This window comes from Ovis aries, chromosome 1 (assembly GCF_016772045.2).
Source record: "Ovis aries strain OAR_USU_Benz2616 breed Rambouillet chromosome 1, ARS-UI_Ramb_v3.0, whole genome shotgun sequence".
NCBI classification, from domain to species: Eukaryota; Metazoa; Chordata; class Mammalia; order Artiodactyla; family Bovidae; genus Ovis; species Ovis aries.
This window is the reverse complement of record NC_056054.1, coordinates 108,828,700-108,854,894: the sequence shown is the minus strand read 5'-3', so window position 1 is coordinate 108,854,894 and position 26,195 is coordinate 108,828,700. Positions and strand designations below refer to the sequence as shown.

General features: G+C 40.7%; 1 protein-coding gene and 1 long non-coding RNA gene across 3 annotated transcripts; one reads left to right on the top strand and one right to left on the bottom strand.

Moving 5' to 3' along the window:
• Positions 1-274: 274 nt before the first annotated feature.
• On the bottom strand, positions 275-3,927 carry LOC101114089 (T-cell surface glycoprotein CD1b-2-like). Of its 2 annotated transcripts, none has more exons than XM_027965308.3 (6): positions 3,768-3,927; positions 3,250-3,516; positions 2,312-2,605; positions 1,814-2,092; positions 1,217-1,310; positions 275-581 (listed from the first exon to the last, which is right to left on the bottom strand). In XM_027965308.3, the coding sequence occupies exons 1-6, from the start codon at positions 3,886-3,888 to the stop codon at positions 560-562; spliced, it is 1,077 nt and encodes a 358-aa protein (XP_027821109.2). In that variant the 5' UTR covers positions 3,889-3,927; the 3' UTR covers positions 275-559. The 2 variants fall into 2 exon arrangements, with proteins under 2 accessions (XP_027821109.2, XP_011963349.4); XM_012107959.5 differs by having other exon boundaries at positions 2,312-2,590; positions 3,768-3,925.
• Positions 3,928-6,172: 2,245 nt separating this feature from the next.
• On the top strand, positions 6,173-19,269 carry LOC132658249 (uncharacterized). The gene is made up of 2 exons (XR_009597582.1): positions 6,173-6,754; positions 13,198-19,269. It is a non-coding gene; the product is annotated as an uncharacterized LOC132658249 (long non-coding RNA).
• The last annotated feature ends 6,926 nt before the right edge of the window (positions 19,270-26,195 follow it).

The window sequence follows — 26,195 nt, the reverse complement described above, 5'->3', positions numbered from 1 at the left end:
GAGATAAGTGAATCTCTGCACAGTGCCAGTCAAGTGAGAGTTACTTCCACTCTAACAGTAAGGCAGGCTATTCGGAGAAACAAGCTGCTCAGCTGACCCTCGTAGTTAAAAAATCATCCAAATTAAGAGAGTGAAATTATGTTAAAAATGCTCAGCAACCCTGCAAATACAATTACCTCAGCAAAACTATAGTTAGTTAGATTTGAAAAATGATATTTCACCAGAAGCAAAAAAAAAGTTTTAAATAAGAAGTCAAAGGCATGTCACCTTGAAGTTGTGTACATCATTTCATTTATTCCAAGGTATATTCTTTCTCACAAATCACATCTATGAAATCTGAGTGGATCCTGCTAGTGATATTGTCTCATAATAACAATTTTCATTTATGTTTCTGCTAGGGTATAAATTATGATTTATCTCACAACCTACAGGAATAATGATTTGATCAAATGTGATGATTATTTGATAAAATGTGATGAGATTGACTCCTAGGCTGACAACTTTAGTTTCAGGGTACCTGGATACTTATTCCAAATGGAAAAGGAGACATGGTCAGGGCTCACAAGATATTCTGATATGACCTGTTAAGAACACAAGTAAAAAAATGCTCAACTTAAGAGATATTTGTACACTATGTTCATAGCAGCTTATTCACAACAGCTAAAATGTGAATTAACCCATGTGTCTATTGAGAGATGAACAGGTAAACAGAACAACATTTAAAAGGAAAGAAATTCTAACACGGGACACCACATGAATGAATTATGAGGACATAATGCTAGGTGGAACAAGCCATTCACAAAAAGACAAATGATTTCATTTCTATGAGGTACCTAGAGTGGACAGATTCATATAGACAGAAAGTAGAATGGTGGTTGGCAAGGCTTGAGGGAGAAAGGATTGGGGAAAGTGGTTTAATGGGAATAGACTTCTAGTTTTTCAAGATGAAAAGAATTTTTAGGATTGGCTTCATAAATGTGAATGTACTTAAGACTATTAAACTATATGTGTAAAAATGGCTAACACAGTCAATTTTTCATGATGTATTTTACTGCAATTTTTTAAAATAAATTCACCTACAGATGGGAGTTGGGGACAAAAGGGAAATGTTCTAGCAGAAATGTTGAGACTAAAGAGATGTACTATTAATAGATTAAAAGGAGGGAAAGAATAAAAGGATGGACAGAAATAAAAAGATTAAAAAATGAAAACTCACCAGCGTCTCCAAAACCATAATGCAAGGCATATCGAAAGGATCAAGGAGGGCACTATTATTGCCACAAGTATCAAGCCAATGGATGTGGGGTGTCCTGGCAATTGGGAGAAGACAAAGAAATGTCACTTCAAAACCGTTCTCTAGTTCTCCAGGCCTTCTTGCCCATCTGAGTGTCAGCACCATCATTAACTGCTTCTGAAGCATGGGCATCTCGGGTTCCATTTCTCAGATTCCCAGAGGTCTTATGCTCACAGCCACCCTTAATCTCTCCTTCTTGCTAAATCCCACTGAGACTACAGTGGGACTACTACTGTAGTAGTGGAGACTGCTTCATTTTTATCTATTGTACAGCTTAGGTCAGCCATTTTCATACCTCCTGCACTGTAGTCCTAGAAATAAACCTCAAAGTCTGTCCCTCTGACTCTCTCTCTTTCTGTCTCCCTGATTCTCTTTCCTTCCCGCCTATCCTCTCTCCATGCTTGTCTTCCTCCCTCCATCTTTCTCTCATCCATCAACTCCCTCCCCTTCCTGTGTCACCCTCTCTGTTCTTGAGGACCATTTCCTCCCATTCCAGGTTGGGCCCCAGTTCCTGCTCACCCCAGTAAAGGATGATGTCCTGGTCTCCTAGACTGCTGTGCTTCACTCGGCAACTCAGGCCAGCCACCTCCCCAGCTGCCACATTTAGGGTTACTCTGAGATACCAAGTCCAGTCAGCATTGGGCATGACATCTTCTTGCTGAGTGCCAGGCTGCTCCTGCTCGCCCTTCATCCACCTCACCCGCACAGGTTTTGGGTAGAATCCTGAGACATGGCACACCAGCAGTAGGCGGCCAGGCCCAGGAGTGGGGCCACTGGACAGCCAGGCCTCAGGCTTCACTGGGGTAGAAAGGAGCAGTAGGAATGTCAGATTATGACTCTAATCCAGAGCATGAGGACTCAGAAACCCACAAATTTGGACAGTTGCCTCTTCGACTCCTATGGGCACCAAATGACTAATTGATTAACCATGTCTCTATTTATGGACTTCTCACTTTGAATTTAAAAAAAGTTGTGGGAGGAGAAAAAGAAACATCTTAGAGAGAGCATAAGACTAACCTTGCCTCTGCAGTTCTGCCTTCCCTGCATCGAGGACACCCAGGAGATATCGAGGACAGGTTTCTGAGAGGAGCCTCTCAATGATATCGGAGATGCCTTGATACTGAGTCATGAGTGCACAAAACTTCTGCCCCCTGCTACCGCTGTCTGGTGCAGGCGCACAGGAATGATTCTGGATCCTCACAAAATCCAGTCCTCCTAAAGCTCCTCTCAAAGAGCTTTCTATGGCCTCCCCAGAATGCAGCTCACAGCCTGCTATGACCTGGATCACAAAGGGGTCTGTGTGAAGGAAAACTGAGACAAGTTATTATAAAGCAAACAGGAAAGAAAGAGATGAGAAAAAGGCATAGGACTTTTTATTTTAGTGGCGACAAGTTGAGAGGTGAAATTATTGACATAAAACCAATTGCAGCATTCAGGACTTTTCAGAAAGAGCACTGGGGAGACGTATGCATATCATCAACGACGGGGTTAGGCAGTTTTAAGGATGTAGAGTGGGCAAGAGGGGAGAGGGGCAATGTGTGATGGAGTCAGAAGTGCAGCATTCCACGGTGGAGGGAAGGGTTACATGCAGAGAAGGGATCAGGCAACAGATGCTTGAGGACATCAGTTAGAGGAGTAGGAAGTCACACTTAAGTTCACTCAAGCACAGAGTAGGAAAGGAGGTTCTTCCTTGGGGTTTTAGAGAAACAAATTACATAGATGCAAACAAGGATAACCACAAGTGTGGTCATATACACAGAAGAGAGCAAGAAACAGGAAGAATCTCAGATACTGGGTGGAGGTATGGAGTTGGGGTTGAAGGCTACTCTGGACAAGTGTGTACATGTAGTTGGATAAAGAGGGGGAAAAGGGACCATCATCAGAGGCAGCAGTAGCCTGACACAAGAGAAAGAAAAGTCACTGAGAGTCTCTCCAGATCAGAGGAATACACTCACATTCTAACTGGAACTCATTGACTCGATCCTGCACTTCTCGAGTGAATCCAATGAAGTAGGCTCGGAAGAGGTCCACCAGCTCAGTCATCTCCTCATCACTAAAGTTGCCCTTGGACCAGGGCTTCAGGAAAATGGCAGTGCCCGGGTCACTGTCCCAGCCATGAATCTGCAAGTCATCCAACCAGCCTGAGCCTAGATTTTGAGCCCATGTGCTATTGACAAAGGTTGAAATCTGCTTGAGATGGAAGGAGGTTGGCCCTTGGAACACTGTAGTGGTGGAAAGATAAGAAGAATGAGAGGGAAATGTGGCATCAGGATAGAATGAAAAAGAACCCAGAGTCTGAACAACAATACAGAGCTTGAAGCAATCCCCACCTCCAAAGTTTGTGGCTCCATCACCAGCCTCCAGAATAGGAGACGGCTGGAGACAGCAGAGCCCAGACCCTTAGTGGTAGGTGTGGCATTCTTTTATCAAGAACCCCTGCACCTGTGCTGAGAGCAGCCAGAGTTATTCTTACCATCCTCATTGTCACCACCTGGGAGGATAACTCCAAGTAACAGAAGTAGTAGAAGAGGCATTTCACTGGGAAGTAGAACTTGTGACTCTCGGAGCTGGTATTTGATCTCTAATTTCAGCATTTTTTTTCAGTACTCTAAACTGACTTCCTCTCTTCCCCAACTGACAAATCTTTGACCCACATTGCACATCTCAGAAAAACTGTGCCTCCCACAGCTCTGAACTCCCACTCCACCTCATTTCCATTCTTTGGTCTTCATCTTCTTTATACGTACCACCCTGGAAAATCTCCCTTGTGGTGCTGAACAGTTATTTCACCTTCCCAATCCTTTATTTCCACATCTATTAAAGAAGAGGGTAATACTAAACAATTGCTGAACTTCCAGTCTCTTTTAATCTAGAAGTATCCTTTGGTTTGTCCACCTATCTCATTCTCTCATACAGCAAATATAGCGCTGACAGTGAGGCAGCAGTAACAGAGAGGCAGTGCAGGTAGTCTTGGAGAGAGTACCAAATGGATCCGTGTGAGTGGCCACAGTACCTTGGTGTACATTCACAGAGAGACCTCCTCTGAGAATGGAGATGCACAGGAGAAAGGGAGATTCTGAGAACCCCAGCCCCCATTTCAGGGAGTCAGATACTGGAACAGTGAACGTATGCTCTCTATACCATTTTATCCTCACCATTAGTATCTCCTGCTTGGCTAATACTTGGCTAAAGGTACTGACAGACTCACTGGGACACGAAGATGATGTCCAGGAAGTATGGTACTCAGAGCTTGATTTTCACTCCACACTAATACTATAAAGGCTCCTCTGTCAGTGGCCCATGGTATCAAAGGGAAATCCTGAGTGGAAACAAATTATTTCAAAATCTCAATTACTCCAATCAAGAAGATCAGTAAACAAGATCTTTTCTTTACTGGTGAAAATTAGACTGAGATGGTAGAGACAAAAAGGTGAAAATTTACCTCTGATTGCCTTAAGTTCCCTAGAAAAATAAATACAAGTACCTTAAAGTCTACTCCAAGATCAAGGAAGACACACACCTCAGGTCTAGAGGTAAGATTTCTGCAAGCCTGAGGACACCAGAGGACCTTCCACTGAAGTACAAGGCAATTGCCCAAGTGAGCTGGTATCTAATGGTTGCCTGAGGACAGCTACTGAGCAATCCTATACAGTCTGAGTGGCGGTCACAGTATCTAAAGAGTATTAAAACTACATATGCATGGAGTATGGATGTGAGAATTTCTTGATAGTCGAAAACATTTAAGCCATGTAAGAAAACTAAAACCAACTTATTTCACCAAAGTAAGTGTAACTCAAGCTAGGTTTGTTTCATAAATGGCTCTGACAATCATAAAAGAAACAGAAGTCAACTACCTAAAAATGGCAAGAGAAACTTCTACTCCTGTAACCAATCATTGTAAAAATTAATAACTTCCTCATTTCTACTCAGTAAATCATTCTGTAATTTCATGACCCTGAACTTCACATCAATCTTTTAATTTGGAATCTCCCCATTTGTGAACTGTTTTTATATCCACAATAAACTCTTATAAATATTACTCACTGATTTGGTGCTTTTAACTTTTCCATTTCTGGATTCTGGGCATGTTGATAAACTAAACAAAGGAAACTCAAGCAACTGTGTAGCCTGTGCTATTACTTTTGTTTTAATGTTGTAATTTAAACCTAGTGTCAAAAGTTAACTTCTAGATGTCCAAGCTGGATTTAGAAAAGGTAGAAGAAGCAGAGATCAAATTGTTAACATCTGCTGGAACACAGAGAAAGGAAGGGAACTCAAAAAAAAAAAAAAAGGTGCATTAAAACTACATACACATGGAGTATGGATGTGAGAATTTCCTTCTGCATCATTGAGGGTTTTCCTGTAGCTCAGCTGGTAAAGAATCCACCTGCAATGCAGGAGACCTGGGTTCGATCCCTGGGTTGGGAGGATCACCCGGAGAAGGGAAAAGCTACTCTCTCCAGTATTTTGGCCTATACAGTCCATGGGGTGGCAAAGGGTTGGACATGGCTGAGCGACTTTCACTTTCTGCTTCATTGACTATGCTAAAGCCTTTGACTGTGTGGATCACAACAATTTTTCGAAAATTCTTCAAGAGATGGTTTGAGAAACCTATATGCAGGTCGAGAAGCAACAGTTAGAACCAGACATGGAACAACAGACTGGTGAAAATTGGGAAAGGAGTACATCAAGCCTGTATATTGTCAACCTGATTATTTAGCTTCTATGCAGAGTACATCATACAAAAAGCCAGGCTGGATGAAGCACAAGCTGTAATCAAGATTTCCAGGAGAAATATCAATAACCTGAGATGTGCAGATGACACTTCCCTTATGGAAAAAGCAAAGAGCAACTAAAGAGTCTCTTGATAAAGGTGAAATAGGAGAGTGAAAAGGCAGACTTAAAACTCAATACTCAGAAAACTAAGATCATGGCAGCTGGCCCTGTGGAGCAGCTGGAGGCTTTGAGCAAATACTGAAAATGTATTTGCTTCTCTCAAGATGAAGGTTGGAAGCTGGAACGAGCATAATAAAGGGTTATGAGCATTCACCAGGTGCCTGAGGCTGGGAATGGATAACAAAGGGTTATACGCCCGGCCTTGAAGCAATCGAAGGCTTCCTTCTGACCACCTGTTTCTGGGAGCAAGGACTGTTGTTTCATGATAAGACTCCCTTTAGAGTTTTGCAAAAGGTATGTTATGTCTTGGGCAGTGGGAACTGTATTTTATGCTTGAGTGCTTTGATGTTTATCGAGAAAGGCTACGTGCAAGTCTGCTGTATGCTCTGTTCCCTGAGACCGTAAAACTGCACAGCTGGAAAATACACTTTGTCAGTCCACTAGAGGCTGTCCCTGAGTGTTCCTTTCAGAGTGCGGTTTTCCGAGCCTTACAACTGGTGCCCAACGTGGTGCTCAAAGCAGCAGACTGGTTTTGAACAAGGTCCACACTCCTGCAGAAGCGAGGTAAGCAGGATGAGACATCAGACAAGTAAGATTCCTTTTGTTTATCTCATGCATCATTTCTTGAAACAATACGGGGTTAATCTGCTAGAAGAGCAGTTAACTAGCTGTTACCAGACAGTGGTTAAATATAATCCATGGTTTCCAGAGGAAGAAACCTTAGATTTACAGACTTAGACCAGAGTAAAAAATAGTGTTTTAAAAGCTTATAGACAGGGGGTAAAAATTCCCTCACAATGGTGGGTAACTTGGTCTCTTTTATGGGCCATTAGAAACAATTAGATGGCTTGGGAGGAAATTTAAAGGTTGAAACTGTTCGATCCCTGCCTTAATATGAATTAGAAAAGAAAGATCTATCAGAGGTTTTAAATCAGAAAAATGTAATGCTAGGGCAGATTACGGACAAACAAGAGTCACAGATGCTGAAAGCAGTTAAACAATCAACTTTACCAGAGGGCCCTGATCCACCTTCACCTTGCTTTTCGCGAGTTCATATTAACAAGCCTCTAACACCGGCTTTTTCGCCCGCCGAGATGCTGTCCGTTGCCGCTACTGCTCCCCCGTTTCCTAGCATTCCTCTTCAGGACATGCCTCTTTGTGAGTGGGCTTTTCCTGTCCAATTTAATACTCCTCAACCTGGACATAATCAGTGGCAATCACCTGATTTTGGTTTGCTCACGCAATTCAAAAAGGCATGTATGTTGTATAGACCTACCTCACCCTACTGTATGGAACTTCTTGGGGCTAGGCAGATCAATGGCTTCATGCAGATTTTTTTAATTGCTAAAATGGTTATGACTCCACAACAGCTACTACAGTGGCAAATGTGAGTCACGGATAAAGCCAAATTAATCTTGCAAGAACAGCAAAGCAAGGGAAACCCTGCTGGACTAAATTTTGAAATTCTCACTGGCACCAAAGCTATGGCTGAAACTGCTGCGCAATTACAATTTGTGCAGCCACCCATATTATACTGGATTTTTTAAAAAAGCTATCAGAGCATGGGCTAAAATCGACAGTTCCACCTCTGATGGATCCTTTGTAAAAATATTGCAGGGACCAACTGAAGAATGTGCTCAGTTTATTAGTAAATTGAAGGAAGCCATTGATCGCAGTCTTAAGGATACATCTTTGTGAAAAATCATTTTGAAACAACTGGCTTTTGATAATGCTAATAAAGATTGTCAGGCTATTATCAGACCCATTAGGGAGCAAGGAGGAATTATGGAGTATTTGAAAGCTTGCCAGAATGTGGGGACAATTCAACATAAAGCTAAAATAGCTGCTTTAAAAACCTTAAATGCTTCCCAAAAATATAAAGTTAAGTGTTTTAATTGTGGCAAGCCAGGACACATGCGGAAACAGTGTCGCTTGCCTTGACAAACACGTCTTTCTCCTGACAAAGGAGGGGCTATTAAAACTAAGCCCCCCAGGCTCTGCCCAAGATGTAAAAAGGAGAATCATTGGCTAAATAAATGCTGCTCTAAATTCAATAAACAAGGTAATTCCTTACCCATCCAAACACCTCCTCTGGGAAACTAGAACAAGGGCTCTCCGATAGCCCCATTAAACAAGGAGGACAACCAAATATTACTGAATTAACAGCGGCTACCAGACATAGTACATGTGTAGACATTCCTGCTCCCTGAGATATGGAATTATTAATGGTAAATAATCCTATGAAAATCTTAACTGGATATTTTGGCTCTATACCAAAAAATACTATAGCCCTCCTGTTGGGATGAAGCAACAGCACCATGCATGGAATAATTGCACATACTGGGATCATTGATAAAGTTTACACAGGTAAAATTGCAGTAATGTTCCATGTGACTCACAACTTGTATTTTCAAAAGGGTGACAGATTTGCTCAGCTATTGCTATTACCCTATGTGCCCCCACTTAATAAAAGGGTACATACCAGAACAGGTGGCTTTAGGAGTACCAACATTACTGCAGCCCTTTCTACTATTATAAAAGAAATCAATAAACCCATGTTAAAATTAAAAATCAGAGGAAGAACTTTTGAAAGAATGTTAGACACTGGGACAGATGTCTCCATCATAAGAATAGAGGAATAGCCTTCAGATTGGCCTACGGTTTTAGCCTCCCACCAACTGGTGGGAATAGGAACTGCAGATGCAGCCCAAACTTAATGTTAGTTCATCTTACTTAAAAGCCCTGGGCCCTAACATGAACCCACCGAGGTGGATTCAAGTCAATGTATGGCAAAACCAATGCAGTATTGTAACGTAAAATAAGGTAAAAATGAAAATTAAAAAAAATTAAAATTAAAATCAAAAAAAAATTAAAAAAAAAAAAAAGCCCTGGGCCCTGATCAATTAGTTGCTTACATTAAACCGTACATTGCCCCATTACCATTAAACTTATGGGGAAGAGACTTTCTACAACAAGCTCAAGTGACTATACAATTGAATGAACCTTTTTCTTAGGGGTCACTGAGATAAAGCCACTGAAGTTAGAATGGAAGTCTGATAAACCTATCTGGACAGCTCAATGGCCCCTATCAAAAGAGAAACTGTCCACCTTGCATACTTTGGTGGCTGAATTACTACAACAAAATAGAATAGAAACTACTCAATCGCCATGGAATTCACCAGTTTTTGCTATCAAAAAGAAATCAGGTAAATGGAGAATGTTAACAGATTTAAGGAATATCAACACTATAATGATTCCTATGGGAACATTACAACCAGGACTCCCAAGCCCTGCTATGGTCCCTAAGACTGGGCTATTATGATTATTGATTTAAAAGATTGCTTTTTCACTATACCCTTACATCCAGAGGACAGGCAACGCTTTGCCTTCTCATTGCCCTGTATTAATAATCAATCTCCTGTTCAACGGTATCAATGGAAGGTCCTGCCCCAAGGTATGATGAACTCCCCTATGGTCTGTCAATTCGTTGTTGACAAAAATTTTGCAGCCCATCAGACAACAATTTCCTGAGGTACATCTCATTCATTACATGGATGACATTTTATTGGCTTCTCCCTCAGAATTTCAATTAAATTTATTAGGTAATGAGGTCATAACTAATTTAACTAATCATGGGCTACTAATAGCAAAAGATAAATTACAACACCACTCCCCTTTTAAATATCTTGGATATTTTATGGACGGCTCCACCGTAAAGCCACAGAAACTTTCTATCAGATGGGGTAATTTACAAACAATGACTTCCAGAAACTTCTCGGGGATATTAATTGGCTACGACCTACCTTGGGGATTCCCACATATGCTTTACAAAATTTATTCAAATTATTAGACGGTTCCTCTGATTTGAATAGTCCCCAACAAATTACCCCTGAGGCTGAGAAAGAATTACAATTGGTGGAACAGAAGATTCCACAAACATTTGTATACTGTATTCATTACAATTCCCCCTTTCAGATATATGTTTTTGGTACCAAGATATCTCCTACAGCCATTATAGCACAGGATAATCACCCTATTGAATGGGTATATCTCCATTCCAAACAGACTAAACACATTCTTTCCTATATAGACTTAATAGAGAAAATCATTTTTCTTGCATGCTCTCACTTATGCACTATAGCTAGATATGACCCTACTAAGATTTACCTACCTTTGGCAAAAACAGAAATTGATAATGCTCTCCAGGTGTCCACTATCACTAGTCCCCAAAGGACTAATCCTAGAGGCTTACAAACAAATGAATAATGGCAAGCTGATTTTACACATTACAAACTGCCCCCTTTTAAATTTTTATTTATAGTCATAGATACCTTTTCTGGCTTCATTTGGGCAGTTCCTTCCACCACCTAGACTACTAAAGCTGCCATCACAGCCCTTCTACTATGTTTTTCAATGATGGGGATCCCTGCCGCCATCAAAACGGACAATGGTCCTGTTTTTACAGCCAATGCTTTTCGTGATTTCATACATCAATGAGATATTTGCCATCTTACTGGCATCCCGTACTACTCTCAGGGCCAAGCCATCTTTGAACGGGCCCACCGTACACTCAAGCTCGTTCTTAATGAACAAAACAGGGGGAATAAGCTAAGGGACCCCTATGGACCTAAAGCCATCTTGCCTATAGCCCTTCTAACAATCAATTATTTTAATTTGCCTCTACACAGTCAGGAAACACAAGCAGAGCGACATTTTTCTGATTCACCCTCGCGTATGCCTGAGCAAACTGCTGTTTGGGTTAAATGTCTTGATCAATGGCAGCCAGGAACACTTAAGTTCCTAGGCAAGGGATATTGTCTTGTCGCTTTAGATGATGGAACTGAACGGTGGGTCCCACTCAGAAGAGTCAGAAGAGGGGCAGGCCTTGCTCCACACCCCCCGACCGGAAACAGCACTAAAACGGAAACTGCAACAGATGACACTGAAAGACCGCAAGAAAATGAAATGTCCCTGACCAAATGCGCCTTTTCCTACCTGGGCACAAATGAAAAATCTGTCAAGATGAGCTGCTGCTGCTGCTGCTGCTGCTGCTGCTGCTGCTGCTGCTGCTAAGTCGCTTCAGTCGTGTCCGACTCTGTGCGACCCCATAGACGGCAGCCCACCAGGCTTCCCCGTCCCTGGGATTCTCCAGGCAAGAACACTGGAGTGGGTTGCCATTTCCTTCTCCAATGCATGAAAGTGAAAAGTGAAAGTGAAGTCACTCAGTCGTGTCTGACTCTTAGCGACCCCATGGACTGCAGCCCACCAGGCTCCTCCGTCCATTGGGTTTTCCAAGCAAAAGAGTACTGGAGTGGGGTGCCATTGCCTTCTCCACAAGACGAGCTGAGGATACTCTATTGATGACCAACAGGCCATTTTAACCTGTGCTTCTGCAGTAAGTGGTAATTACACCTATTGGGCTTATATCCCTAACCCGCCTCTTTTACAAGTGGTGGATTAGACAAAATCATCTCCTGTGGTTTTCACAAATGATAGCTTACATTTTCCTGCCCCCTGGTCAGATCTAGGACCACGAATAAAAGAGGAAGGAAAGACAGTTAACACTTACGTATCCAATGCTCCCAATCTGTTTCAGCGCCCTCCCTTTGTGTCTCCGTCTATATCCACAATGGTGGACTTACTCTTTCTCAAATGGCTCTTTCTGTCTTGGAATGTTTGCTACCATGACCTTTGTTCTCAACTGGACAGATACTACCTACCATGGACAAATAGCCAACTTCACTCACTATCTATTTAGGCCTTCTGAGCCTCCTTGTGACAGCATATCTTGGAAGAAAAAATCGTCTGTGCCGGAAATGGACTGGTCCACCTATAGAAGAAGGCTTGGAAAAGTCTCTGTTCACGCAAACATGACTTTTGTAGATTGGGGGCCTCATGGACTCTTTGTGAATAGCTCAGAATCACAAGAAAATAATAACACGTGCCAGTGGTATAATGTTTAAGCACCACATCTTAACAGAACACAAACAGGACTCTGGCATCAACGCGATGAACTTTTGAACTGGTACAACAGACGTCTTTCACCTCCCAGACCCCAGATAATCAGTCCAGTCCTGGGGCCTGAACACTGGCATGTTTGGAAAATTCCTGCTTGCTTGTCTCGGTTTAGCGTCTCGTATGCTTATGCACATATTTCCATTCCACAAAATTACACTATTGAGTATAATTATACCAGTTATGTTCGAGCTTGTGTAAACACTCCATATCTTTTTGCTATTGGACAATTTAGGAGTAATGGCTCAATTCTGTCCTGCACTGAGTGTCATTTGTATACCTGTTTAAATCATAGTGTGCCAATTAATGTTATTAAAGACAGGGTTGTTTTTAGTCTGGCAAAGGACTGACTTATGCGTTCCAGTTAAGATCTCTGAACCCTGGTCAGATTCCATGTTATTGTCTTTTGTTCTGAAAGAATCCCTAAAAAGAAGCCAATGCTTTATTGGCTGGATCAGAGCTGCTATAGTGGGTATTATTTCAGTCATAACCGTTAGTACAGTTTCTGGAATGGCATTGTATAATTCTGTTCAAAATCATGATTTCATTACTGCCTGGAAAAAGGATTCTAATGATCTCTGGGCCCAACAAGCTCAGATAGATCAACAAATACAATACACTTAGATGACCTACAAGCTTCCCTTATGTATGTGGGGGATGATCTGCATGCTTTACAGGTACAATTGAAGTTGCCGTGTCACTGGAATTTCACTACTTTCTGTTTGACCAATATGACATACAATGCCACTAAATATCCTTGGGAACAATAAAGTTACATCCTTTAGGTTCGAAAATCAAACACTAGTCTAGATATAGAAAACTGAAGCAACAAATCACATCTACCTTCAACAACATTCCCCCTGTGTTATATAACACTGACTTCTATAATACACTATCTGCTAGCACTTCCTTTCTAAATCCAAAAAATTGGGTACCCCATACGATGGCTTCTTATGTGCTGATCTTTTTATTGTTTGTTATTGTTCTTATAGGATTCCAAACATTACATGCTTGAGCCACCGCCACCCAAAAAGCAAGAGTAAAAATGGCTGCAACAGTCCTTGCTCTTAAGGAAAAAGGGAGGAAACGTGGAGGAGCTGGAAGGCTTTGAGCAAATACTGGAAATGTATTTGCTCCTCTCATGGCGAAGGTTGGAAGCTGGAACGAGCATAACAAAGGGTTATGAGCATTCACCGAGTGCCTGAGGCTGGGAACGGATAAGGAAGGGTTATACACCCAGCCTTGAGGCGTTGGAAGACTTCTTTCTGACCACCTGTTTCTGGGAACAAGGACTGTTGTTACATGATAAGACTCCCTTTAGAGTTTTGCAAAAGCTATATTATGTCTTGGGCAGTGGGAACTGTATTTTATGCTTGAATGCTTTGATGTTTATCGAGAAAGGCTACATGCAAGTCGGCTTTATGCTCTCTTCCCTGAGACCATAAAACTGTGCAGCTGGATAATACACTTTGTCAGTCCACTAGAGGCTGACCCTGAGTGTTCCTTTCAGAGCGCAGTTCTCTGAGCCTTACATGGCCCCATCACTCGACAGCAAATAGATGGGCAAAAATGGAAACAGTGACAGATTTCATTTTCTTGGGCTCCAAAATCACTGTGGACGATGACTGCAGCCACAAAATTAACACACTTGCCCTTGGAAGAAAAGCAATGAGAAACCTAGATAGCATATTGAAAAGAAGAGACATCACCTTGACAACAAAGGTCTGTATTGTCAAAGTTATGGTTTTTCTAGTACTCATATACAGATGTGAGATTTGGACCATAAAGAAAGCTGAGTGCCTAAGAACTGATGCTTTCAAACTGTGGTGCTGAAGAAGACACTTGAGAGTCCCTTGGACAGCAAAGAGATCAAACCAGTGTATCTTAAAGGAAACCAACCTTGAATATTCATTGGAAGGATGGATGCTGAGCTGAAGCTCCTATACTTTGGCCACTTGATGTGAGGAGTCGACTCATTGGAAAAGACCCTGATGCTGGGAAAGTTTGAGAGCAAGAGGAGAAAGGGGCAACACAGGATGAGATTATTGGATAGCATCACTGATTAAATGGACATGAGTTTGAGCAAACTCCAGATTTGTGATGAACAGGGAAGCCTGGTGTGCTGCAGTCCATGAGGTCACAAAGAGTCGGACAGGACTGAGAGACTGAACAACAACGACAATGTACGGATGTAAGAGTTGGACTGTTCAGAAAGTTGAGTGACAAAGAATTGATGTTTTCTAACTGAAGGGCTGAATAAGACTCTTGAGAGTTCCTTGGACTGCAAGGAGATCAAACCAGTCAGTCTTAAAGGAAGTCAACCCTGAATATTCATTAGATAGACTGATGATGAAGCTGAAGCTCCAGCACTTTGGCCACCTGATGGAAGGAGCTGATGAATTGGAAAAGACTCTGATGCTGGGAAAGATGGAAGGCAAAAGGAGAAGGGAGTGGCACAGGATGAGATGATTAGATAGCGTCACTGATTCAGTGGACATGAATTTGAGCAATCTCCAGGCAACCGTGAAGGACACTGAAGCCTGGCATGCTGCAGTCGGTGGGGTCACAAAGATTCAACACAACTTAACTATTAAACAACAACATCAAATCCTAGCCATTGGTTCTCTTGAGACTCAAACTGTCCCAATTATGATATGGGAGTTTTTTCACCCCAGACGCTTATGAATCCTTTTATCATACACTTATCATTGAGCTTCCCTTTTCCTCTGGTATGGCAAAGGTGTTCCAGACTCTTGGAGAAACTTCTTGCTCCAAACCAGAAATCAGCCATTTCTCCAAGGTACTTTGGTTCCTTGTAGTGGGAAAATATTATGTGAAAGCCTTAATCTGAGTTCTAAGCCTTCATTTTAGGGTTTTTTTAAGTGGCCAGGACCCTTTTTTAAGTGTTAATATTATGGTTTTTTATTTATACTTGCAATTCAAGTTTAAAACTACAAAGTTTTACTCATTCACTCACATCAACTTTTCCACATAGAAAAATTCATTTCCTGTGAATCAACACAATCATGTACTCACTTAAACACAGTATATGCTGTATTCCATACTATCCAGCTGTCTCACTATACACCATATCTCGCTAGCCTATACACACAAGATAGCTTTAGAATAACAATAAAAACACTACACACAAAAACATGATTTGGGCCAGAAATCCACCAAGAGCAAGCTCTTCTCTCAAGGAGCTTATAAGTAGAAAGAAAAGAAAAACAATGAGAACCATAGTGTTCTGGGTATGAGTAAAGTGGATCTATGCAAGATACCAGTCAAGGGAGTGTTACTTCCACTGTAGCATTAAGGAAGGCTTTCTGGAGAAACAAGCTGCTCAGCTAACCATTATAGGCAGAAAATCATCCAGGCCAAGATGGAGACACTTTGTTAAAGATGCTCGGCAGCTCTGCAAATACAATTATCTCAGCATAATTACAGTTAGTTCAATTTGAAAAATGATATTTCAGCAGAAGCAAAAAAAAAAGTTTTAAATAAGAAGTCAAAGGCATGTCACCATGAAGTTGTGTACATCATTTCATTTTTTCCAAGGTATGTTCTTTCTCACAAATCACATCTCTGATATCTGAGTGGATCCTGCTAGTGATATTGTCTCATAACAATTTGCATTTATGTTTCTGCTAAGGTATAAATTATGATTTATATTACAACCTACATAAACAATGATTTGACCAAATATGATGATCATTTGATAAAATATGATGTGATTGATTCATAGGCTGACAACTTGAGTTTCAGGGTTCCTAGATACTTATTCCAAGTGAAAAAGGAGACATTCAGGGCTCATGAGATATTCTGAAATGACCTGTTAAGAACACAAGCAAAAAAATGCTCAGCTTAAGCGATATTTGTCCACTATGTTCATAGCAGCATTATTCACAACAGGCAAAAAGTGACTGTTGAAATAACCCAAGTGTCTGTTGAGAGATCAACAAGTAAACAAAACAATCTTAAACAGGAAAGAAATTCTGATACAAGCCACCACATGAATGAATTATGAGGACATAATGCTAAATGTAATAATCATTCACAAAAAGGCAAGTAATTCCACTTCTAGAGGTACCTAGAGTATAGAGATTCATGGAGACAGAAAGTAGAATGGTGGTTGCCAGGGTCTGAGGGAGCAAGGATTGGGGAAAGTGGTTTAATGGGCATAGACTTCTAGTTTTTCAAGATGAAAAGAGTTCTAGAGATTGGCTGCATAAATGTGAATGTACTTAAGACTACTAAACTATATGTGTAAAAATGGCTAATGCAGTAAATTTTCCATGATGTAATTTACTGCAATTTTTTTTAAATAAATTTACCTACAGATGGAAGTTGGGGAAAGTTTCTAGTGAAATATTGAGGCTAAAAAGACATGATATTAATAGATAAAACTGAGGGAAAAAATAAAACAATTGACAGAAATTAAAAGATTAAAAAATGAAAACTCACCAGCGTCTCCAAAACCATAATGCAAGGCACATACAAAGGATCAAGGAGGGCACTATTATTGCCACAAGCCAATGGATGCGGGGTGTCCTGGCAATTGGGAGAAGACAAAGGGATATCACTTCAAACCCATTCTCTGGTTCTCCAGGCCTTCTTGCCCACCCAGGTGTCCACACTCACTTTTGTGCTTACCTGCTTTTGATGATTGGACATTTCTGATTCTCTTTTTCATATTCCCAGATGTCATATTCTCACAGCCACCCACAGTCTGTTCTTCTTGCCCCATCCCATCTTATAGTCCTTCACTCTTACCTATTGCCTACCTTAGTTCAGCTATTTTCATTCCTCTGGCACTGGAGTCCCAGAAATGAATCTCAAACTCTCTCTCTCTTTGTCTCTCCCTTCCTATCTCTCCCTCCGTCACTCTTTCTTCCCCCTCTCCTTCCTCCCTCCCTAGCTCACCCATCAAGTCTAACCCCTTCCTCAGGAGTGCCCCCTGTTCTTGAAGACCACCTCTTCCCATCCCCAGTTGGGCTCCAGTTCCTTCTCACCCCCAGTACAGGATGATGTCCTGCTCTCCTAGACTGCTGTGCTTCACTCAGCAACTCAGGCCAGCCACCTCCCCAGCCGCTACATCCAGGGCTACTCGGAGATACCAAGTCCAGTCAGCACTGGGCATGATGTCTCCTTGCTGAGTGCCAGGCTGCTCCTGCTCACCTCTCATCCACATCACCCACACAGGTTTTGGGTAGAATCCTGAGACGTGGCACACCAGCAGTAGGCGGCCAGGCCCAGGAGTGGTGCTACTGGACAGCCAGGCTTCAGGCTTCACTGGGTTAGTAAGGTGCAGTAAGAATGTCAGATTATGACTCTAATCCAGAGCCTGGGGATTCAGAAACCCACAAATTTGGACAGTTGCCTCTTCCACTCCTATGGGAATCAGATCATTTATTGATTAAATACTTCTCAACTTAGGTGTTCTCCACTTTTGAATTTAAAGAAGGAGGCGGGACGTAATAGAAAAGTCTTGGGGAGAGAACAAGACTAACCTTGCTTCTGCAGTTCTGCTTTCCCTGCATCGAGGACATACAGGAGATATCGAGGACAGGTTTCTGAGATGAATGACTGAACTGAACTGAACTGAACTGATTGTGAACAGTGCTTCTATGTACCTCCATGTACAAATATTTCTTTGAACATCTGTTTTCAGTCATTATGGGTATTACACCCAGAAGCGGAATTGCTGAGTGAAATGATTACCTCAGTGTCTAATTTTGTGTAATATTCAGTTTTCCATAGCACCTGTACAATCTTACATTCCCACAAGAAATGTGTGAGGGATAGAATTTTAAATAGGTGGATAGATACATACATATATAATAGATGCATACTATATTAGGGGTAAAAATTAACATTTTAAAATATACATTATTAACTATTCAAAGTAAAAATAAACTAATAGTAATAGAGAATTTTTAAATGCTTTTTGCAGTTCTCTTGAACATCTGACTTAGTAGAACACAGCTATTTTTTCATATCTGTTCCCAAATACAATCTGATGTCCTATAGTCTCTGGAAAACAATATACACTCAAATAACATCTTGGTGTTGGTGTAAAAATAGCTTTGAACTCATGTCAGGAGCAAGCAAGTGTCCCTGAACTCACCTCAAGAACAACTTACCTAGATCTGGTACTTCTGTAGGGGACGTGTGAAGGTATCATGTCTTCTAAGTTAGAACATTTCTAAAAAAGTTTCATTTTAAGTAACTATCTCACTACCCTGAGGTAACCAAAGGCAGAATGAGTACTTGATTCTTTCCATATATTTACCAATTGTCGAGAGAATGAATTGTTTATACGGCTTCCTAGCAGAACAATGGGTAGGTTTTTGCATTATTGAACAATCATGAATTTCAGCATATTAAAAATATTTGAATCCATCCTGGCCATTTCTTGAGGTTCAAACTCCCAGCTGTGACATGGGAACATTTTAAACCCAGTCACTTATGAATCCTTTCAACATGCCTTTATCATTGAGCTTCCCTTTACCTTCTGGTACAGCAAAGTTGTTCCAGACTCTTGTAGAAACTTCCTACCCCAAACTAGAAATTAGCCATTTCTCCAAGATGCTTTGGTGACTTTCAATGGGAAAATAATATGTGGAAACCATAATCTGGGTCCTAAGCATTGGTTTGGGGAATTTTCAAGTGGCTAGGACCTTTTTCTAAAGCTTAAATATTATGATTTTTTTAAGTTGTACTTGCAATAAATATATTTTATACTTTTATATATACTTCAAGTTTAAAACTACAGAGTTTTATTCATCCATCTCATATCAACTACTCTTCTCCACAAAGAAAATCCTGGTTCCCAGGGAATCAACACAAATGTACTCACCTAATTTCACTATACACTATACTCTATACTATCTCCCTGTCCCACTGTACACTCTCTCACTAGCCTATATACGCATGACAGTCTTAGAACAACAATAGAAACCCTACCACCAAAACTATGATGTGGGGTAATTTAAGATTTGTTTTCTTACCCTACAATGTATCCTCTGGAGACAAATAAATTTTTATGCTTTAAATCACCCTGACTTCTGGTGTATTACAAACTTGATAAGCAGTTATGCTCCTTGTTGCATTTTGCTTTAAGAATTGAAACTCCTGTTTGTTCAATCTATCATGTTATTAAATGTCAATGTAGACCAGGACATCCTGAATCTCAGAGTTAGAAGCTCAGCAAGTCCTTTCTCCAAATATTGATTATAATAGTTGGACAAAATTTTCAAAATAACCAACTTTAGATTTCTAGAAAATCGCCAAAGATATGGGACAAAAGCTATTCAAAAACTACCCAAAACTCAGCAAGGACAATGGGAGGGGCAACTTGACATGGGGTTGTTTCCATGCTTTCCTTGACTTCTGGATACAGATATTTGGCAACCTCTTTGACCTCCAAACTCCTCCAAGAACCAAACACAATTTAAGCCCCACCCAAATCACTCACAAGCACCAGATCTCATCTTTATTGAATCTTCTTGTCATTAGCAAGCACTTGGTTTGAGATTTTAGGAAGCTATAGCTGATATAATGCCACATGTTAACCATATTTTTTGCCTAGTAACCTGTTCTTAAAATGCCTCTGTTTTTCTCTCCAGTAATTGACTCAAGGCCATGTTGCTGAGTTCTGAGCAATGAAATGCAGTGTGCTGGAGATGTAGCTTCCTCCAGGCCTGACCATGTAGGCAATGGAGCTGATCATCTTGCCATGCAGTGCCATCCTGGAGGTCACCTGTTAGGGAATGTTTAACAGGAGGATTCCTATGTGCTGTTTCTCATAAATCATCTGTTCCTTATCAGTGGAATGGCAAGCTGCTCCCAGGACTGAGGTCATTATATGAGACAGGCTTGAATCTCCTTCAGTAAACATTCTCTTTACAACAAAACTGCTTCATCTCGATCTTCTTTCTTGAGATATGGATTGTCTCCTGACCTTGTGACCAATATTAGTCCCTTGTTCCCTTGGTAACAGTTGCTGTCTGTTTGGTTTTCTGATCTTTATCATTGTCGAAAGAAATTTCTTGTACAACAGCCTATATATACTCACAGAAAGATCATCAAAGCACATTTGCTCCATCAGAGCTTGGGTTCCTGTGTCTTTCTTTTTTCTTTTTATCCCTGTCTCTCTCTGGCTAATTCTCTGGAGCATAGAAACCCGCAATGCTCACTCTCCTGCCCGGGCTTCCAAGACCCCCTCGAGAGGGCGCCCTGTGCCTTTGTGAGCAATGAAAGCCCTGTGTCAAGGTTTTTATTGGTTCTCTGCATAAACCAGGGAATATCAGCCTCTTTCTTTCATTTTCAGCAGGTTCTGGCCCACTAAAGGACCCCAACAGTCACCTCTTACAGATGGCAGTTACAGGAAAACAGGGCTGTCTGGCAACATGAGGTTTGCTGCAGGAGAAATATACTTTGTTGTCTTTAGCCGCTAAGATTCTCAGATTTATTTATAACTGCAGCACAACTAGCTTTACTGGTTAATATTGTTACCAAACCAAACTTGAGTCCACTTGTCCAACTCGCAGTATAATCAGTCTACTGACATTGAGTGATGGTGAAGGAAAATACAGCATTTATTGCAAGGTGCCCAGCATGGGACCAAGCAAGGAGAATGGGCAACTCATGCTCGAAATACCTGAACTCACTGAAGGCTTTCAAGGAAAGATTTTTTAAAGGCTGAATGAAGGAGAAGGTCTCCAGGTGTGTGATCAGAAGATGCACACCCTTCTGATGGGTTGATGATGAGGTAACTGGGTGGTATTTCAGCAGTGAAAATCATCAACCTCTGGTTCTAACTAGTCTGGAATTACCTGCTGGTGGTCAGCCTGCAGTGAACTTCTTTCACCTGACAAAGGTTTTAGCACCTGCAAAATAGCACACAGATATGGTTTGGAATATTATCTATGTCCCTTGAGGAGGAATTAAAGGTTGTTGACTGTGTATTGTAGCTAAACTATAATATTGTCTTGTCATGCTTGACTATTTTCCTTTGTTTCTGCATTTCCTCACTTCTCCAATTAAGTTTGCCTTTGGGAATTCAGAGAAGGACTAGGAGGGGAAAGCTTTTCTACAGACAAAAGCAGAGAACACTCGGTTTGTTCCCAGAAAGGTCTTGCAGGGTCCTGCTCTGTTGCCATATTATAGAACCCAGTAAATAGTATTCTTTCCATTCTCCTGAATTCAGAACCAAATGAGATACAGATAGAGAGGATAAGATGTGTGCATCAAATTGTCAATTTAATTTCTGATAAACTTCCTAGAGAGTTTTCCTTAAGTGTGTAATCCAAGTAATCTTGCTGGCACTGAAAATTGAAGTGGACTTACTCACTCTTATAAACTGTTTCTGTTCAAGCCCCAAAATCCATATGTTGAAGCCCTAACTTCCTGTGTGGCTATATTTTAAAATGAAGCCTCTAAGAAAGTATTGATATGAGGTTAAATAATGTCCTGAGTGTGGGAGCTTTTAAGAAAAGACACCAGAGAAATCTCACCTTCTCTCTCTCCCTCTCTCTCTTTCCCTTTCTCTCTCTTTCTCCTATCCCCCCCCCCCCCCCCCCCCCGCCCGCTCACCACATGCACTGAGGAAAGGTCACATGAGGACATATCAAAAAGGTGGCTGTCTATAAGCAAGCCAAAAGGAGAACCTTCACCAGACTCAAAGAATTGTGAGAAAATGTCTGTGGTTTTATGTAACCCAGGTTGTGTGTTTTGCTATGCAGCCTAGACAGACTAATACACTCATCTAGTCCAGGCAATTCTGGAAAATCTACAAGCCTGAGGGTCTGTTTCTGATCAAGTCAGGGGATGGAGGAGAGACCAGAGCTGAAACTTCTGAGAGCAGCTTGGCTTCAGAGACAAAGAGCAGGAAGAAGTTGTTGAGAAATATCTCAAACCCAGTTTCTCTCCTGGAGTCACCAAAGAACAAATTCACTCTATTGTCATGGGAAAGAATAGGAATAAGAAAAAAAATATTTAGGGGACATAAGATGATATCAGCTCTACCCCCTGACAAGGCAATGCCCATCCACTCATTCAAACAGAAACCTAGAAACCTGCATTTTTTGAAAATGTATCTCTCCTTTACTCCTCACAGTCACCATGGCATTTGTCTTCATAATCTATAAAATATGCCTCTTCCTCTCTAACCTCACTATCATTTAGTTCTGCATTCATCACATGTGACCCAGGTCAAGGCCACAACCCCTTATCTAGACAATGCAATCCAAACCCTCTCTCTATCTTTTCAGCACTATGGTCATCATCGCTACAAAAAAAAAAAAAAAAAGCAAACTTCATCATGTCAAGTTCATGCTATTAATAGCTCATTTAATTTCATAAAAAATAATCCAAACTCCTATATATGTTAGTTTTATACACAAAGGTTCATATATTAATGTATCATTACCCAACAAAAAGGGTTAAGGAGGTGAAAGGAGTGAGATGTGCAAGAAGGGAAACCGACAGACTATATCAGGGAACATTTATCCAAGAGTCTGAAATCTGTATGAAGTGTAACAGGGAAAGAAGGAAGTGGTTATATAAGCTGTCTAGATACACATGATCCCCACAGAATAAACTCATATGGATGGGACATCCTGACCACTTCCCTGCTCAAGAAACCACACTACCTCCCATAACACAGGCCTTTTACTGGTCTTTCATTTCCCCATCAGCACTTCTTCAAGTGATTCTCTCCCCTTCCTGGCTCCCAGCAGCAGTCTCTGCTTCTGTTCTGGGTCCTCCTGCCTCTCACATCTACAGCAGTGGGAAGGGTACCACCCTGAGATCCAGGATAAACTTCTTACTAGAATACACGGATTATTGCCCAGGGTCTCAATTTCTCCCACTGTAAAATGACTGCACTAAAAGAATTTGACATTCTCCAATTCTGCTTCAACTCTAACACTTTTTGACTTGGTTTGTATTGACATTTATTTTTATTTACATAGTCTTTTCTTTCTCTACCTCCTGGACCTCTTTTCTATGGTTCTATAACATTCTCTATTTACGTTTAACCTGAGTCCCCTGGGTCTCTTCTCTCTTTTATCACCACTCTTCCCTACCCATTCATTCTAAGTGCTGCCCACCACCTTGGCTAAATTTTGAAACCTAAAGCATTGCCTTCTCACTGGACCTTAAGTTTTCCTTCTGTAAATATATTAACAACAGGTAAAATGCTTTTTTTTTTTTTTTTTGTAAAACAAAAGCCAAGAAATGAACAAGAAAACACTACCACAACACAGAGGTATATCAGGTAAGCTATAGGTTTGTAAATTATTAATACATACATATGCTGACCTCACAAGATGAATAAAATCTTTAAGAATTTAACTCAAATAAGACATTGAAAATAAGAGTGGGACATGGAAGCTGACATTTAGGCTTCCCAGGTCATTTTCATGAGTTGGTTTCCAAGACTTACGTCTATAATAGCCACATGAATGAGGAGCTAATGTCTTGAGATCACCCCCTTCCCAAAAGGCAAGTTGTCATGGGACTTTTGGGGGCTTCCCAGGTAGGGCTAGTAGTAAAGAACCCATCTGCCAATATACAAAACATAAGAGAAGTGCTTTTGATCCCTGGGTTGGGAAGATCCCCTGGAGGAGGGCATGGCAACCCAATCCAGTATTCTTCCTTAAAGAATCCCACGGACAGAGGAACCTCAAGGGCTACAGTCTGTAAGCTCACAAAAAGTTGGACACAACTGAAGTAACTTCGCATGCACGCATGCATGGGACTTTTTACTACACCCTCAGTGAAATTGGGTTAGGAAAAAAGAAAATCCACCCATATGAACAGGGAAATAATAAGAAAACTTATGGCTGCCTTGTGCTCTGCCTAGAAAATTTTTAAATTATTCTTATGAAAGTTCTTAATCACAGGTTTGCTAACATGAGTTTGGCATTGAAAATATCTATTTAATTTTTAATGCCCAATTAGAATTTAATATCTTCCCCACCTGGAGATCAAACCCATGTCTCTATGTCTCCTACATTGGCAGGCAGGTGCTTTACCACTAGTGCACCTGGGAAGCCCATATGCCACTATACACTCGCCCAAATCCGCAGAATGCACAGGTGACACTAGGGGTAAAGAACCTGCCTGCCAATACAGGAGATGTAAGAGATGTGGGTTAGACCTCTGGGTTGGGAGGATGCCCTGGAGGAGGGCATGGCAACCCACTCCAGTTTTCTTGCCTGGAGAATCTCATGGACAGAGGAGCCTGGCGGGCTACAACTCACGGGTATGCAAAGAGGTGGACATGATTGAAGCGACTGAGCATGCACAGAATGCACAAAACCTTTTCTAAACAACCAATTAAAAAAGAAAATCTATTCTGATCAACAGATGCTAGACAACAAGCTGAATTACCTTGCCATGCTCTCTAAGTAAGATGATAATTTTTAAATTTTCTTATTTCTTTGGATGATATATTACTTCTGGTATTTTTTCAGCTTTTTTAAAAAACTGAAGTGCAGTTTACATAAAACTGTGTATAAATCACAGGCATATGATATAGTGATTCAGAATTTTTATATGTTATACTCCATTTGTAGTTATTATAAGATATTGGCTATACTCTCTGTGTTGTTCAATATATCCTTGTTTGTCAGCCTTTTAAAATAAAAAGTTATTGTCCTTTCTCTTGTGTCTTTTAAATATTAAGTATTATAGCTAATTCTTTTAAAGGTTTCAGATAGTACACTTGGCAAAAGTAAACCCAGAACTGAATTCTAGGGATCCATGACCAACACAATCTTCTTTTTTTCTAATATATGCTGTCCTTGCTTTATGCAATTTCAATATATAAAGGTTTCAGTTACCATGGTTTATTTAAATAATGCCAAATCCCCAACAACATGGCTCAAATTTCAGTTGCCACAATATATTAAATACTAGTAATTGAACAAAGCACAGACTTTACTAGTAGCTCTTCATTCTATGAAAGACAGTGGAAACAATAAATGTACAATCAGTAATCAATGACATCAATGATCAATCACAACACTTCTTTCAAAGCTTGTCAGTGACTATTAATTCCATGCACAGATAGCAAATTGTGTACAGTTGACACTTGAATAATGTGATTTTAACAACATGAGTCCACTTATAGATGACTTTTTTCTTCAGTTAATACAGTCTACAGTACTACATGATCAGAGGTCAGTTGAATTTGCACGTGTAGAACTGTGGTTTTGGAGGGCCAACTGGGAAGTTATACATGGATTTTCAACTGCAGAAAGAGTTGGCCCCCTAACTCCAGATTGTTTTGAAGTCAACTATACCTACATTATTTCCTTGTATTCCAATAATAAACCCATGTGATATTTATATGGACAAAAGTAGAAAAAGGGAATCAGCCAACATAGATGAAAATGAAAATGCTAGAAGTGAGATTTGAATTGAATCTAAATGAAGCCATAGGAGATATAGCAGACCTGGGGAATGTTGATACCACCACTGGATGAGAAATTATAGATATGAGCCTAAAGGAACTTAGTGAAGGCAAACTTATGAACATCAATGAGGAAAATAACAGTGTCAAAAGGACGAAGGTGTCTCAGATTAAGTGATGCCTACAGAAAATTTCACATTTGAGGAACCCTCAATGTATCAAAAAGTCAGTGTTAATTGGAAACTGATCCATTCTTAGAAAGAATTATGAAAGTTCACCAAGGCCTAGAAAAGATATTCCATATCTATAAGTGATATGATGAGAATAAGGCAAGCATGGCTAAAATTGCTATAGATAAATATTTACAAGAAAATAAAACATTTAAATTCTGGACATTTCTACCGTTTTCAGTGTTGCTATTGTTGTTCACTCATTCAGTCACGTCCAAGTCTTTGAAACCCCATGGACTGCAGCATGTCAGGCTTTCCTGTCCTTCACTATATCCCCGAGTTTGCTCAGACTCATGCTCATTGAGTTGGTGATGCCATCCAACCATCTCATCCTCTG

Bases quoted from the DNA above. Each gene is read 5' to 3' on its own strand.
- LOC101114089 (XM_027965308.3), bottom strand. From the start codon at position 3,888: ATGCTGAAATTAGAGATCAAATACCAGCTCCGAGAGTCACAAGTTCTA. The intron at 3,517-3,767 runs GTAAGAATAACT...CCACCACTACAG, and splicing joins AGGTGGTGACAATGAGGATG to TGTTCCAAGGGCCAACCTCC. The intron at 1,311-1,813 runs GTGAGCAGGAAC...CCCAATTGCCAG, and splicing joins GGACATCATCCTTTACTGGG to GACACCCCACATCCATTGGC.